The following is a 10,733-nucleotide window of genomic DNA, read 5'->3' as shown; positions in this document are numbered from 1 at the left end:
GTTTATATAACCGTGGAGGGTAACAGCTGGGACATAAACACAGAGCTACTGCTGTGAACAAGAGACACCAACAAATGGAAGGTGAGATTGGTATTCAGAAATGTGAGCTCTTTTTCTCCCACTATTATTATTTAAGTTATCCCGCCTATTGTTTGTTCTTGATCTTTCTACTCTACTCCACTCTCTCTACTTTCTACTTGCTTAGAAAGTGAAATTTTAAAGAGTGCTGTCTGACATGTGAACGCTTTCTTCTTCTGTATCCATTTCTTCAATTGTTTCTCTTAATTTGCAGACTTGCTGATACAACATGTCAACCTGGAGAAATCTGAAAACCAGGAGAGGCACAGGACAGAGGGCTTCAGCAGCTCCAAAGCCCTGGTGGTGCGAAGAGGAGCACCATTCAGAGTCAGCCTGCAGGTTGAGGGACGACCCTTCAACCCCAGCACTGACTATCTCATGGTCAAAGTGATGCTAGGTGGGCAACATTTAGATTGAGTTAAATTTTTTGTGCAGATGAATAGCTGTTTGGGTGCGTTCTTATATATGCAGCCAGTCTGAACCACTTAAATTGAAATGTCTTGGGCTGATTTTCTTTCTCTCCAGGCCGCCTGTATGCGAGGATGCCAGTCACTTACTCCAAGAAGGTTTCTTCCTCCTCCTGGAAAGCCTACATTGACCCACAGGACTTGAACGTCCACAACCCCTCCATCTTCATCTCTTCTCCTGCCTCTGCCTCAGTGGGACGCTACAGGTTTCAGCTGTGTGTGATCTCAAAGGGCGGTCAGCAGAGGAGCGCCTTCGGCAAATTTGTACTGCTCTGCAATCCCTGGTGTCGTGGTGAGTAAAAACATCCAAAAAAAATTAACGAGTGAAGAAGGTGGATAGTTGATGCAAAGTTTTGCAGACTCAGGAGGTTTTGGTAGCTTATAATACTGCCAGCTAAACCAGATATGTACTTGTATTTATGGTTTGTGTGGCTGAATAAATTCATGATGATGGACTGGACTTCACTCATCACCTTTAATCACTTATTAGTTCCTTTTTTGGGGGTCTGACTGCCAAAGTGTAGTGGTGATGTACTGTGTAACAAGCTCAGTGAATCATACCTGGGAGGTAAGGATTCATCGCAGCAAATGTCTGGTACCACCTTTCCAAAATCGAACAGAAGTGAAGCATTGTAAATAAATTACCCAGGTAAATACACTAGGATGTACTAAATATCTGGTTTGTTCCTTGCAGAGGATGCAGTGTATATTCCCTTCGAGGACCAGAGAGAGGAATATGTCCAGAACGACTCTGGGTTGCTGTTTATGGGAACAGCTGGGAACACCGTGTCAAGACCGTGGTCCTTTGATCAGGTATGACAATGATGTCTGCTGAACTGTTGCAGTTGGATTAAACTCCTCTGTAAGACAGCAGTTAGAGTATTAGGGGGAACACTGTTAGTGAAATGGATATTTTAGATGAGTTGAATGTTAAGCATCTATTTCTATGAATGATGTCATTAAAAGCTGACTTAATTCTCTAATTTCTTCCTCTCTGCGTGTGAAGTTTGAGCCTGGTGTTCTGGAGTCATGCCTGAATCTGCTCCAAGTCAGCCCTCAGCACCAAAAGAACAGAAGATTGGACTACCTTAACCGAAACAACCCTGTATACATCAGCCGGGTTGTGTCTGCCATGGTGAGCGAAACATAAACATGAAGAAAGAAAGAAATCACTCACTGCCAGTGTTCCCTTTCACCACTGTCTTTATTTACTTCGTGTGACAACATGAGAGTCACTGCACCTTATTAAAACAAGTTCCTGCTTGACCTGGGACAGTGTGTTCTGCAGATTGTAAAAACGAACACACCTCCTGCAAAGTAAAAAAAAAAAAAAAAAAAAAAAAAATGAATGTGACTTTCAGGGACACCGAAATTACAGCTGAAAAACGGTTGACTCAAAGTTGCTATTAAACTGTCACCGCTGACTCGCCTCGGGAGATGTGAGGTGTCCGGACTTGTTTTGTGATCTCTGCGAACTTTGGTGCAAGGACAGCATATAACATTTATCTGCTCCTTTCTGTTTAGATCAACTGTGAAGACGACCGTGGAGTCCTGAAAGGGAACTGGTCAGGTGACTTCAAACAGGGAGTCAATCCCTCCATGTGGACAGGGAGTGGGGACATTCTGAGACAGTGGACCGAGTCTGCTTACCACCCAGTCAAGTATGGACAGTGCTGGGTGTTCGCAGCCGTCATGTGCACAGGTGATTATATCATGATGATTCAAAACTTTGGAGATTAGATGATTTACATAAATCAATAACCAGTACTAAACCTCTAGAATACATTATACCGTCATAACTGATGTCTCACGCACACATGCTGCGTCATTTTTTCCATTGTGCAATGACCAGATATTGTCATCAGCGTGTAACGCCTGTGCCTGTGTTCTGATTGCATCTTTTAGTCATGAGAGTTCTTGGCATTCCTTGCCGCGTCGTCACAAACTTCAACTCTGCTCACGACACCAACGCCAACCTGGTGATTGAGGAGTACTACAGCGAAATGGGGCAGAAGCTGAAACACAGCAAAGACAGCATATGGTCAGTAGTGATGTAAATGGTCCCGTTTACACGGCAAACATGAAACAAATACTTTTTGTGACATCTTTTAATGCGTGTGTGTGAAATCATTTTTCAAACTAATTTGAAGGCCTTGATGACATTTATTTAGTTTTATTCCTGTTTTGACCCCTCTTAACAGGAACTTCCATGTCTGGGTGGAGTGCTGGATGAATCGTAAGGATCTGGGATCTGGAATGGATGGCTGGCAAGTTCTGGACCCAACACCTCAGGAGAGGAGTGGAGGTATGTGAGAAACATTGTTGGTCCTGCTATGCGTAGATTCTCCCTTTTTTATCCATCTCAATTTTTAAATTTTTAAAATTTTTTTTTTTTAACTAACCATCATTATTTATTTATTTTTTTTAATTTTTTTTTTTAGGAGTGTTCTGCTGTGGCCCAGCTTCAGTCAAAGCAATCAAGGATCAACGTATAGACCTGCTTTATGACATCCCCTTTGTCTATGCTGAGGTGAACGCGGACGTCCACACATTCATTGTGAGCCAGGGTCGGGTGGTCGACCACAGCAAGGACACAGAGAGGGTAGGATCCCTCATCTGCACCAAAGCTGTTGGCTTCCCCAGACTCCAGAACATCACAGGAGACTACAAATACATCAAAAGTACGACCCAAAAGCGTTTTGCTTGCTGGCTAATTTAGAGAAGTGGCATAATGTTCACTCTGAGGCATAATGGTTACTCTTCTCACATTTTCTGTTTATCTTTACAAAACAGGCCCGACGTCAACACTTACATCAAGAAGCTCCACAGCGTCAGACGACTCAACAGTGAGGAGAGGTAATTTATATGTATTTTAACACATGAATCAGAGCTATCAGTTGTTTAAACACACGTCATCTCACCTTTTGGATATCTTCATGTTTATACAGCGAGCTCATCCAAGGGAGTGTTGGTCTTCCTGGCCCTGGATAAAGCTCCACTTGCAGGGGAGCCCGTCTCCTTCACAGTGAAAGTCATGAACAAACAGAGTGTTGCCAAGAGGATGAAGGTGCATGTCAACGCCCAGGCCAAAGAATACAACAACAGCCCCTCAGACACCTTCTGGGAAACGCACGGCATCATACAACTGGCACCCAAAGAAGGTAAATTTACCTTTCACTCATCTGCAAACTCAAATTTTCACTTCTGAGGGACTGTTGTGGTTTGCAGAATGGATTGTAAAAATAGATTTGATGATGTATTTCACACACGGTCTTCTCTCTCTTGATCTTTTTCTCCTTCCAGTCGAAGTGGTGCGCCAGCAGATCCTCCCAGCCCAGTATGAGGATGTGGTGGGAGACAACCTGATCAACCTTGCAGTAGTCCTGGAGGATATGGCCAATCATGAACGGTTCCTGGCCTCAGAGGAGTTCAACATCACCAGCCCACAGCTCACCATACAGGTACTTTAAAGAGATTATGAATATTTCTCACCAGTTATTTGAAGGGCAAATTATTTGAGGGGTAATTTAAGGGAATATTTGGGGTTCACTAAAACACATTTCTCCCTCAGGTTTCAGATGAAAGCTCCATTGTTCCAAACAAGGAGCAGACTGCCACAGTGACCTTCACCAACCCGTTTTCTCACATGGTGAGTGGAGTTCTGACTGTCGCCGGGGCTGGGCTGATCCAGGGCAAGATTCAATTCAGGTAAGAACAATGATTACTTGTTTTCATTTTTTAAGTATGTGTCCAATGTTATAGATACTGTAGTGATTTATCATCATCACTCAATTAGAGGAGTGTCAGCGGTGCAGTACATTACAGTGCAGGGTGTCTTCATTAAAGGAATGTAGACTTGTTACTTTTGTATTGTTCTGGTTATGTATGTGTTAAGTGTTTAGGTTGGCGTGGCTAGAGCAAGTTATGCAATTTTCCACTGCTGGTTGCAGATCAGGCCCAATAATTATTTGCAAGTACTGACTGGTTTTGTAAGGCTTTTTAATTAGCAGGTGTGATGAGCTACAGTCAAAAGCATAAGCTGACATTACAATGTGTGTACAAAGTTTAGCAATTCACAGAGTTATTATTAGAAGTATCGGCCATTCAGATTTACAACAGTAGCAGTACAGCACCTTTTGTAAACTCGTCTTCTGTGTCTTCCTGCAGGATGCTCCCGCTGAGTCCAGGAGGAATAGTGAAGCAGCGCATCACTTTCAGCCCCACCATGGTGGGAGCAAAGATGCTTCAGGCTAGCGTGTTCCTGACAAACATGAACACCACAATCAGAGGCTTTGAGATGGTCTTTGTCAACAGAGCTTAGATCATTACTTTCATATTTTCATAGCTCTCGTTTGCCTCAGTTCATCACATTGGAAGCGATACTTACTTGATATCGGCGTTGCTGTGCCTCAGAGACACCATTTCATTGAGACTGTAACAACTAAGTCTCTCAGCAGAAGCCAGAGCTTGGCAGCCAGGTGGCAGCATTAGTCATAGAGGAAAGATTCAGATTACTCCATCCTAATGTTTTTCTGTTGCTGTGTAAGATTTTAAATGTGAATGTAAATTATACTTATTTTTATTTATTTATTTATGTATTTACTTGAAATTGGAAAAAAAAGAGTATTTTGCTTTTTGCATTTTTTTGAAAAATAAAACAATGTGTTTAAAACTACTGTGTGTCACATTTCTTCTGACACATACAATGTGGATTTATGTTACTGCAGTTACCTTTCTGCCCAAAAGAGGGAGACTTTCCCTCAAAAATTAAACAGGTCACATTGGGTCAGTCTTCTCGAAATGCTTCTCAAACCTCTTGATAATTATATGTCATTTACACCAGGACCATTCATCATTCGTTTATTAATGTCATGTGAGCCCCCATGTTTCATACGCCTCTGGGTGGAGTCAAATGAAATGAAACTCAACTCACATTTCCCCACAATGCAATTAATTTATCTTTATTAATCTATTTTCACTCTGTCAAAACAAATCGACAATAAAGCATTATATACACATCATAGCTAAGCTGACAGGCAGTGTAATCGGCACATGCACAACCATACCAGTTCATCTATATTACAAACAGGTTATTGGGAAATAAAACAGGGACAGAAAAGAAGGAAAATTAAAACATGAAAACATATACAACCCAGGATCAAAAGCACAGATTTCAGCACTAGCCTATGATACAGCATCTTCAAGACATTTCTTATCAAAACATTTTTACAAGAACAGATTTTTGGTCTTTGAAGGGATTTTTTTTTTTTATGCCAAGCTCCCAAACTATATATACCTCAATGTGTTGTAGAATTGAACCAATAATAAATAGCTCACATTTTAATGATAAAATAGCCTCTAACTATGAGGAGACTGTTATTTGACTTTTATCTAGCCGACAAATGAATTCTAAAATAAAACAATTCTAAAATAATAGAGAAGGCGAAATCTATCCCATGTAACATCACAACTTGTTTCTAACATTTGTCTTTAAAATAGTATTGGCCAGCGAAAAATGTGTTAGGTCTCAGAACAAATACAAAAAGACACAGCAGTACAAACAGTCTAACACCAATCTTAAGTTTTCATCCATGCAGACATACTCACTGTGTTCATTACAACAGGATGTAAGATTTTGCATTCAGTGCAACACTTTTGGGTCACCATTCATAAAGTTGAGATGAACTGAATAAAAAAAAAAAAAAATATGGGAAAAAGTTTTTTTTATTCTTTTTTTTTTAATTAAAAAAAAAAGTATTTGCAGTATCAACCACAATTCCCTGGGGTTAGTTATGAAGCTTTGGTCCCTTATTTAACTTTGGTCTGTTTATTTTGGTCCAGCACTTGGCTTCATCTTTATGTGTCGTGGGTATACTGCGGCCTCGCTTCAAAATCCTCACAGTTCTTTTGGCTGTGGTTTGAAATTGTCCGCCTGGGTGCTCACTTGAAATTGCAGTACTGACTCTGAATCAGTCTCTGGGGACACATTCACCCACTAGCTGCACTCAGGTTTTCAGGAGCATTTCGTGATTCAGGTGGAAGAGCAGAGTGTGATGGCTGGTGCCCTCTAGAGGTAGTCCAGCTCCAGTGCATGGCTGAGGGCTTCCAGATCAGCTCGACAGGACACCCTCCAGAACGGCATGTTCTTCTGAAAAAACAAAAATAAAATAAAAATGAAATACAGGTTTAATGTAAAACATGCAAACCTATGGCACACATACTTTAACAACTTGCAGTGTTCTTACAGATGCAGTGCAGATGTGAAATATGGACTGCGGTTTGGAGCGGGACTGTAGTACGTGATAAAGTACAGGTGGTTAACGTGTTGGCCTATAGTGTATTTGCTGAACTGCCAAATCCAGGAAAATTTCTGACATTTCAATGCAAAGAGTGAAAAAAACCCCCCCAAAAAAGCAAACTCAGACACAGAAGCTGCAGAAATCAGGCGTCTTTTAAGGTCAACTGATTAGTTGTGGCCCATTTTTCACCAGTCACAGTCAAAAAAAAAAAAGAAAAAGAAAGAAAAAAAAAAGATTGAGTTATACCTTCTTGGCCACAGTCTCTTCTTCGGCTCCATCTCCTATAACCACATACACTGCTCTCCGACCAAATCTCTGAGAGACACGCTCGAAGCAGCTCTCTTTGCCTTTTGAAAAGAGGGAAAATCAGAGGTTATAATGTTAAAATAATACATTTTGAGAAACATTTTCAAATGAGAAATTATAGAGGACAGAAGGAGATTAAGATTGATTGTATTCTTGATTATTTTAATTATCTTTCTGTCTGTGTTCTTTCTTTCTGTGATTTTCCTCACCTGTCTTGGTGGCACTGTATATGTTCTCTATGGGGAAGGCTGAGCCGAGACCATACAGTAACACCTTGGAGAGGGCGGGGATGAGTTGGGTAGTGGTCACCAATACATTCACACAGTTAGGCCTGGAACAGCACAGGACAGACACATTTATAGTGTAAATCATGACCAGCGGTGGAAAGTAATTAAGCATATTTACAAAAGCACTGCATTGTACTTAAGTACAGTTGTAAGTTTTATTTACTTTACTTTAGTATTTTCATTATATGCTACTCTATACTTCGATTTCACTACATCACAAAGGGAAAAACTAGAATTTCCTCTCATTGTGGCTTGCCTCTTCCGCCTTCTTAGGGAAGGTGCTAAGTGTATTACATTTTTTGATTTCATTTACTAAATTAAATTACATTATATTAAGTTACATCAATTTAAATTACATTAAATGTACTGAATTAAATCAAATTGAGTTAAATTAATTAAATCTTATTATTACAATAAAATATTTTAAATTAAACTAAATCTAATTAAAAACACAAGTTAAATTAATAATATAAAATAAATAAAATGAATTATTTACAAGAAAGTGAATTTACTTAAATTAATTAAAAATAAATAAATAAATACATTTACTTATAATACATTGAGTATTAATGAAATGAAATTAAAGTAATGCAATTCAATTTATTTAATTATATCAAAGCAGTAAAAATTAAACTTACATTATAAAGTAATTAACTCAAACAAATAAAGTGAAACTTACTCACTTAAACTGAATTGAGATGAACTTTATTAAATGGAGTTAAATATATAAAGTTAGCAATTTAGATCAGATTTACTCAATTACTTTATATTGAGTTACAGTTTTTGAGCACCAAATTCAAATTTGTCCTTGAATCAAAGAGGACGTTGTAATGAAATTATCCCCTAGGCGCTGATCTATCAAGTTCACAAGAAGGTGTTGGATGAGAGGTGTCAGTGACCTTGACCTTTGAGCACTAAAATCTAATCACTTCATCCTTGAGTTTAATTGAATATTTGTTCAAAATTTGAAGAAATTCCCTCAAGGCATTCCTGAGATATCATGTTCACAAGATTAGGACGTACATGTATACATACGTAATTATACACAGAGACATGATAATATTTTTTATTCCACTATATTTACTTAAAAGCTGTTTATTTTCAGGTTAAGGTTTTGCAAACAAAATATATGATCAGCTTCTAAAATATCATGCAGTGTTATATATGACCCAACAGCATACTCCAGATTAAATGATGTGGAGTACTAAATACATTAAATACAATATTATAATTCAACTAACACATGAATGAATTAGTAATAATAATAATTCAATATTATAATTACTCTTACAAGGGGAATTGTTTCTGCAAAATTAGTGCTTTTACTTTTGATAAATCAGTATATTTAGCAGATTTTGGGAGTAGGATTTTGCAGCACTTATACTTGTCACAGAGTATTTTTGCATTCTGGTACTTTTATTAAGTAGTAAGTAAAAAATGTGGGTAAATCTTCCACCACAGGTTAAGAAATCAAAAGTAACACACGCCATAGCAGCAACTGAGAGTCGTTCAATCATAATAACACATCATACAATACGACTATAGAAGCTAATGTTAATTGACTGGCTGGTGTAAATCAAGCTGTTGCGGCACAAACTGACCTTGAGTTGATGAGAGCCAGGGCTTTGAGCGCTTGAGTCAGCCACAGGTCAGTCAGGACCTCCATCTCTCTCCTCAGTTGTAACCACTCCTCCCGCTTGGGGCTGCCCAGCAAACCTGCCCATCAGTAAGAGACACAAGCTTATCGGTCAGTAACTAAACAGGGATGATCTGAACCCTTTATAGCTCAAATGCACAGTGAGATGTTACAAAGCCTTATTTTGACAGCAGGCCTGTCTTCAGTCCCTGGATGGATCATTCTCACACAATAACCCCTTGCCAAAACCTCAGACACATGGCTTCCAGCTGATCTGAAGCAGCCAGATGTAATCAGCAGTGCCTATGCTCACCCAGTGCGCAAAGGTTTATACTGAACAACAGCTTCTGACTCATCATCCCAGCTGACAAACAAACCTGTCTGGTTCCCTTTGGCTTTTTCACCATAACACGATTCCATTAATATAACAGATTATACATCAGTAATTAAATATTCATTACAACGATTCTTTTTGACAAGGGCAGATGTTTAGCGCTGTTTTCTCACAGCATTTTGATTCTTTGGTTTACTTTTCTGAAGAGGGCCTACATTAACTGTGGTTTGCACTTTGTTCAGTTTCAGCTTAAGCTTTTGATGTCCTACAGAAGGCAAATTTATGCGTAAATGTTACTAATTTATTATTAGCACATTATTCAGCCTTTTTTGTTTCACATATAACCCAAGTTAGACCTCAGAGGAGTTCAGATGGTCTAAATATCTTTAAATATAAAATAAATATATTAACTTTTCTTCTGATTCCTGTATATAACAGGGTTGCATGTAAATAAAACGACAGCTTACCCCCAACATTATTCTTGTATGTGTTGTAGATCTCCTTAACCCTTCGGTATCGGAAAGCCAGTTTCCTCATCCAGTCCACCCCTCCGTGGACCCCTGACCCCAGGCACAGAGAGCCGGCCCCTGCTGGGCTCTGGAAGCCGTCTGATCCAAAGTTGTAAGTGCTGTAGGATCACAATACAGGAAACTGTCAGGTTGTAGATCATAAAGACACAAACTGTATTTTCCCTGGGCATCAATTAGTAGCACTATCATTAGTATTTCAAAGATGACGCTCCAAGAATTGGTACAACTATATTCATGGACACATTTCCCAAATCTAGGAATTGATTCAAACCATTCTGGCTATGAACAAGAAGGTAGTGCTTAAACCATTCATCAAATTCAGGGATGTGCGCCAGTGGAGCCGCAAGAATTTCAGGGGCAAGAAATGCTTTTATATTGAGTGTAGCTGTGAATAAACCTTTGTCAGTAAGACATCATAAAGTATATACATTTAGCATGGGTAGGATAAATAGAAAAAAATCTAAGAGAATGAAAAATGCCAAGTTCAGTAAAATAAATACCTCAGAAAAGTACTTTGGTACAGTCTGGCTCTTTCTCAAATCACTCATATAAGTATCCCAAAGTGCTTCAACAAGTTTGTGCAATAAAATGTCTGGACTAAGGGAGACAGAGGGAATTATAAAGAGATATTTTGATGAGAAGTGAAAGCATTGGATAATCCTGTGACATATTATATGGCTGTGGATGTTGGGAAAATAAAAGACATGCACAGGCTTGCATGCATGAACACACACAGACGCACAAACTCTTCATCTCATCTCCCTGCTTATTTCCTCCTGTGCACTAAAACCCAGAG

General features: G+C 39.1%; 2 protein-coding genes across 2 annotated transcripts in view; one reads left to right on the top strand and one right to left on the bottom strand.

The window, feature by feature from the left end:
- Positions 1 to 5,220, top strand: tgm5l (transglutaminase 5, like). Its single transcript, XM_071495071.1, has 14 exons — positions 1 to 81; positions 293 to 475; positions 604 to 837; positions 1,240 to 1,358; positions 1,552 to 1,680; positions 2,070 to 2,247; positions 2,451 to 2,586; positions 2,747 to 2,850; positions 2,987 to 3,226; positions 3,339 to 3,401; positions 3,494 to 3,706; positions 3,849 to 4,006; positions 4,117 to 4,253; positions 4,713 to 5,220. The coding sequence occupies exons 1-14, from the start codon at positions 75 to 77 to the stop codon at positions 4,864 to 4,866; spliced, it is 2,055 nt and encodes a 684-aa protein (XP_071351172.1). The 5' UTR covers positions 1 to 74; the 3' UTR covers positions 4,867 to 5,220.
- A 270-nt stretch (positions 5,221 to 5,490) lies between these two features.
- eya2 (EYA transcriptional coactivator and phosphatase 2) overlaps positions 5,491 to 10,733 on the bottom strand; it is a 28,159-nt gene continuing 22,916 nt past the window's right edge. The window contains exons 12-16 of the mRNA XM_071494758.1: positions 9,875 to 10,035; positions 9,039 to 9,153; positions 7,360 to 7,481; positions 7,091 to 7,191; positions 5,491 to 6,693 (exon numbers count right to left, since the gene is read on the bottom strand). Coding sequence (XP_071350859.1) covers positions 6,613 to 6,693; positions 7,091 to 7,191; positions 7,360 to 7,481; positions 9,039 to 9,153; positions 9,875 to 10,035 — 580 coding nt within the window. The 3' untranslated portion in view covers positions 5,491 to 6,612. The remainder of the gene's footprint in view (positions 6,694 to 7,090; positions 7,192 to 7,359; positions 7,482 to 9,038; positions 9,154 to 9,874; positions 10,036 to 10,733) is intronic.

Source organism: Trachinotus anak, unplaced genomic scaffold (genome assembly GCF_046630095.1).
Source record: "Trachinotus anak isolate AG129_WGS33_773 ecotype Australia unplaced genomic scaffold, CSIRO_AGI_Tana_v1 ptg000013l, whole genome shotgun sequence".
NCBI classification, from domain to species: Eukaryota; Metazoa; Chordata; class Actinopteri; order Carangiformes; family Carangidae; genus Trachinotus; species Trachinotus anak.
The sequence above is the reverse complement of the archived record's forward strand: the minus strand, read 5'-3'. Positions and strand labels throughout refer to the sequence as shown.